At 33.2% G+C, this 4,548-nt stretch overlaps 1 protein-coding gene across 1 annotated transcript in view; it reads right to left on the bottom strand.

Moving 5' to 3' along the window:
• Nucleotides 1–1,861: 1,861 nt before the first annotated feature.
• LOC117182124 overlaps nucleotides 1,862–4,548 on the bottom strand; it is a 13,968-nt gene continuing 11,281 nt past the window's right edge. The window contains exons 3-4 of the mRNA XM_033375164.1: nucleotides 3,032–3,380; nucleotides 1,862–2,475 (exon numbers count right to left, since the gene is read on the bottom strand). Coding sequence (XP_033231055.1) covers nucleotides 2,351–2,475; nucleotides 3,032–3,380 — 474 coding nt within the window. The 3' untranslated portion in view covers nucleotides 1,862–2,350. The remainder of the gene's footprint in view (nucleotides 2,476–3,031; nucleotides 3,381–4,548) is intronic.

Here is a 4,548-nt window from a genome sequence, read left to right as displayed (position 1 = left end):
GAATAGTCCCAATGTATATTTTTTTTTAATGAGCAGAAATAATCTTTTCCTGGATTGAGTTAAATGCAAACTATTTTTAAAGAGTTGATTAAGTCAAACCAAATTTTTTTAGCTCTAATCAAAGAATCATGCAAATATTTTGTTTTCATAGAAAAAAATTTACTACTTTATTTTTAAATTCTCGATTTTGTAACACACTAAATAGTCCGAAAAAATTCTTTCCATTACAGAAAAATAATATATAAACATTTTTCTTTGGTACAAGCGAAAGAAATTTCAGGGTTTTCATACCGAACTTTGTCAAAAAATTGTGCATCAAACTAAAAAAAAACAGTCTTCCTAATTTTTCAAAACTTTTTTAATCGTACAACATTTTTTAAGTTCCTAATTTGTATTACTTTTTACTAGAAAAACCTCTATCTACAAAAGATTTTTTTTAATATTTCAATCCCTAGGAATTTTTTCTTCCATTTCGAATCCAAAAACTGAACAGAAGATATTTACCGATTTTAATTTTGTTGGTACTTTTTACGTATGCCTACCCACAAATTTTTTCCATAAGGCCAAATTATACCATTAATTTGGGCATTTTCACTCCACCCAGATCATATTAATAAAAATTGTATTTTTATTCTATCACGTTATTTATTAAACATTTATATTGTAAAAAATATGAAGAAAGTTATTTTATAATTGTTTATGGAATAAAATCACTTACAAATAAGACCTCTTCATTCTTTTTGCGTATTTTGACAAAATATAAATGTTTAATAAATAACCTAATAGAATACATTTTTTTCAATATAGTGTAGCCTAGAAACATTTTAATTCCCTTTATTGAATGATGATATCGAAAATCTATCAAATCGATTGAAAAGCCGATATAATCAATTAAAAATTTTATTTCGCAATTGAAAGATTTAAAAATATATTTTTGTCGTTTTAAGAAAAAACATTGAATTAAATAGTAAAAAATTACATTTTAAACAAAAAGTAAAAACAAAATAAAAACAAAGATTTCTTGTGGAAAGAACTTATGTTAAGCACATAGGTTTTATTCATTTATATACAAATTTATATTTATATTGAATTTAACATCTATATATAAAATAGACAAGTATTAAGGAAATTATAGTAGGCGTTTTCTAGAAATTGAGTTTTGTTTAATAATTTTTTTTAATGCCATGAAAAATAAATACGAAGGAACCGCCGAAATCAATTGGAATCCAACAAATTTAATTCCTCAGATCTTTTTGCCCTAAAAAAGGAGTTTTTTTAAAGAATCGAAAAAGTCCAACATAGAGACAGTGCGATATTGAAAATTTTTAAAAATAAAATCTTTGACAATCGGTATTTTTTGTATCAAACAAATATGTAGCTAAAGTTAGAATAAGATGACGAGAAGGTCTGTTTGTGTGAGTCCATCATGGAACGTACCAAGAAACAATTAGAATGGAGAAAGTTTCCAAATTTTACTTAGTTAGAAAACATTTTTCATCTAAAAGACTCTAAAAGTTTTTAATGTAAAATGTGTAGAAGTAGCTTAACGAAGCAGAATTTTTAATGAGATGATAAACTTTTATAAAAGTTTAATCATGAAAGTTGAAATTCAATTTTGTGCAGAACGTATTGCAGTAGAGTCCGCTCTTTCAATTTTATGAAGCGACACTAAATTCTAGAGGTAATTTAATAAGTATTTTCGCAATCCAAACGAACATTCAAATTTTCACTAGGACGAGAAAATTAAATTGTATGTCCTTGAGACTCACTTGCAAACTTCTTCAAAAGATTCCAAAATAATATTAAAGATGTTCGACCTTTAAGTATTTCGAATTTCCAAAAAGACAAAAAAAGTATATATTTCCGATTTCCAGAAAGAAGTTTTTGTACAAAAGTTAATAGAATATTATAAAATTACATAAAATAAAAATTATATTTTCTAAATATCCTTCCTATAATGAAATAACCACTTTATCTGAGCTCAGATCCCAAATTTTGTATAAATTTTCCTAATTGCAGATTCAGTTACAATTAAGCGAGATTCGCTAATTACATCACCTCAGTGAATTAAATCAGAATACTGATTTCTCTCCTGCATCATATATTGCACGAAATTCTTCTTTCGTTTTGATTACAAACCTTCCGAAAATAAGCAAAAGAAAGAACAGATGATTGTCACGAAACGATATTGATCCTTATTATACACGTACAAATCGTACTGATAATCACCTCTGATAGGAGAATACGGTTCAAAAAAACATTTACGAAGAAAAAACAAAATTATAAGTTAAATTAAGAGTAAGAGAGAGAGAGAGAGAGAGACAAAATTGGGGATTGGATATGAATTCTATTATTTTTTTGGAAAAACAACTTTGTTTGGATATTTCCCATAAACTCTACCACTCCTCGTAACCCTGTAATTGACCTGCTGGGTTTCCTGCACACAAGATGAGTTCGTCACATGCGGCCCATCACCTATAAAAAAGTTATTTTAGATTTAATTCTGGTACCAACATCAATTAAATACAAGAAAATTAGTAAAAGTCGAAGCAAGCCCCTTGTCTACTTTCCCTCTCCTCCTTTAGGTCCCCTCCTCTCTTTTCCCCTTCCTACGCTGACTACCCTTTCCCCCACTTTCCTTGCTTTCCTCTACTTCTCCGTCTTTGACACACCTTCCCACACTTCCCCTACTGCTTCTCCCATTCCTAACCCTCAATTACCTTCCCTTTATTACCCCTCTTTATCTCTTACCAACCCTACCTTCCATTTATCACCCCTTCCTTCCATTTAGAACCTCTCCCTTTACTTTATCAACCCTCCCTTCACAAATCCCAGATTCCTTACTTTCCTTCTCTACATCCCAACACCTACTTTCCCTCACTTTTCAATCCGCTCACCTCGCTTCATCTTACTCCCCCTACTTCTTCTATCTTCCCCTCCCCTGTCCTGCCTTACTACCTTTTACCTCCCCTCCAGGGATAATTACGAAATATTTTTTTTTAATCCTATGACTAAAATTTTATATTTTTACCTGTGCACAATCGCTTGACTCGAGTTTTAATCCCAGTGCTATGTTTTGTATTTAAAATTAGACAGAGTTTTTCCTGAAAGCCGTTTGTGGTATTTTCTGTTACGCCTGTGGTATGTTCTGTATCTCCTGCGGGTTTTGCGGTTCCTGAAGTCACCTTGGACGATACCACTGCTTTTGGATTAATGGGAGCTACAGTGCGACGTTTGATTAATTTTAAAGGCGATATGGCGAGGATTGCTTTTGTTATTCTACGTCGGCATCGCCACAATACAGCGGCTGTGGCAAACCAAGCAAACCAGGGACCTGCTCTGGAATTGGGGATTGGTTCCCTCGACCAGAGAAACAACATCTGTAAATCATTCAAAGAATGAAAAATATTATTCAATTATTTTTTATTATGAAACTAATTTTTAAAAAGGTGGATTAGATGAGAAAGCTTTCTTAGACGAACAGATAATAGTGTATAACTCCTTTTATGATAATCTTTTTCTTATCACTTCGCTACTGCTTACCCTACTTTTTTTTCTCCTTTTTCTATTCCTTACTTCCTCTTTCTGACACACTCATATCTTCTTTCAAACATCGACCATCCCTAATTTCTCTAAACTCCCCTCTCCAAATCCTCTCCTTTATTATCCACCCCTCTTTTAGACTTTTGACCGACCTCTAATATTAAGTCATCTACACTTTCGTCTCTTCCCTTCCCAATACTACTCTCCCATCATTCCCCTTATCTACCGCATATCCCTTACGTCACTTTCTAATTTAAGACCTGATACTCATTTCTGATACTCATTTCCTGATACTCATAACCAACATCTCTCTCGTCCTACACTAGAGCTCCTCCATTATAAGTCCTCTTCTCTCCCGTCACATCTCTTCCCACTACTACTCTCCTGCTATACCCCTTAAATATCCTATAACCCTTACCAAATTCTAACTCAAAACCTACTATAAATATATCTCTCATTGAACTATACCACTATAACTATCATCTCGCTCGTCCTCCATCTGACCTCCTCCATTATAAGTCCTCTCTTTCGTCACATTCCTACCCAGCAGGTCTCATCAATAGTATCCTTTATCACCACCTATCATTACCTATCACTCTATTTATTCTCCCCCCCCCCCAGAAATCTACCTTCTCATTATACCAGTATGACATCATTCCTTTGATCTTCCATCAAACATCCTCCATTATAAATCCTCTCTCTCCTCCAACCTCCCTCTCCGATAATTCTCTCCTATTGCACCCTTAAATTACCCAAATCTCCCTTTCACCTCATATCCATCAGGTAAATATTTCTTATACCCCTTACCACACGCTGTCTAATAAGTTAGACCCCCTTTAAGACCCCCCTCAGCTTCTATCTCCCGACTTTCTTTGCTCTTTTACCTTCCACTAACATCCTACATACAATATACCAGGTGTATACATATGAAACCGGTATTGCCATTTAGCGGCCAGTAGGCACACTTGTAGGCACTGTCGGAACTTACCATTTGTGCTAATTGGC

The sequence above is a fragment of the Belonocnema kinseyi genome, chromosome 10 (genome assembly GCF_010883055.1).
Source record: "Belonocnema kinseyi isolate 2016_QV_RU_SX_M_011 chromosome 10, B_treatae_v1, whole genome shotgun sequence".
Lineage (NCBI taxonomy): Eukaryota > Metazoa > Arthropoda > Insecta > Hymenoptera > Cynipidae > Belonocnema > Belonocnema kinseyi.
This window is presented reverse-complemented; position numbering and strand designations above follow the sequence as displayed.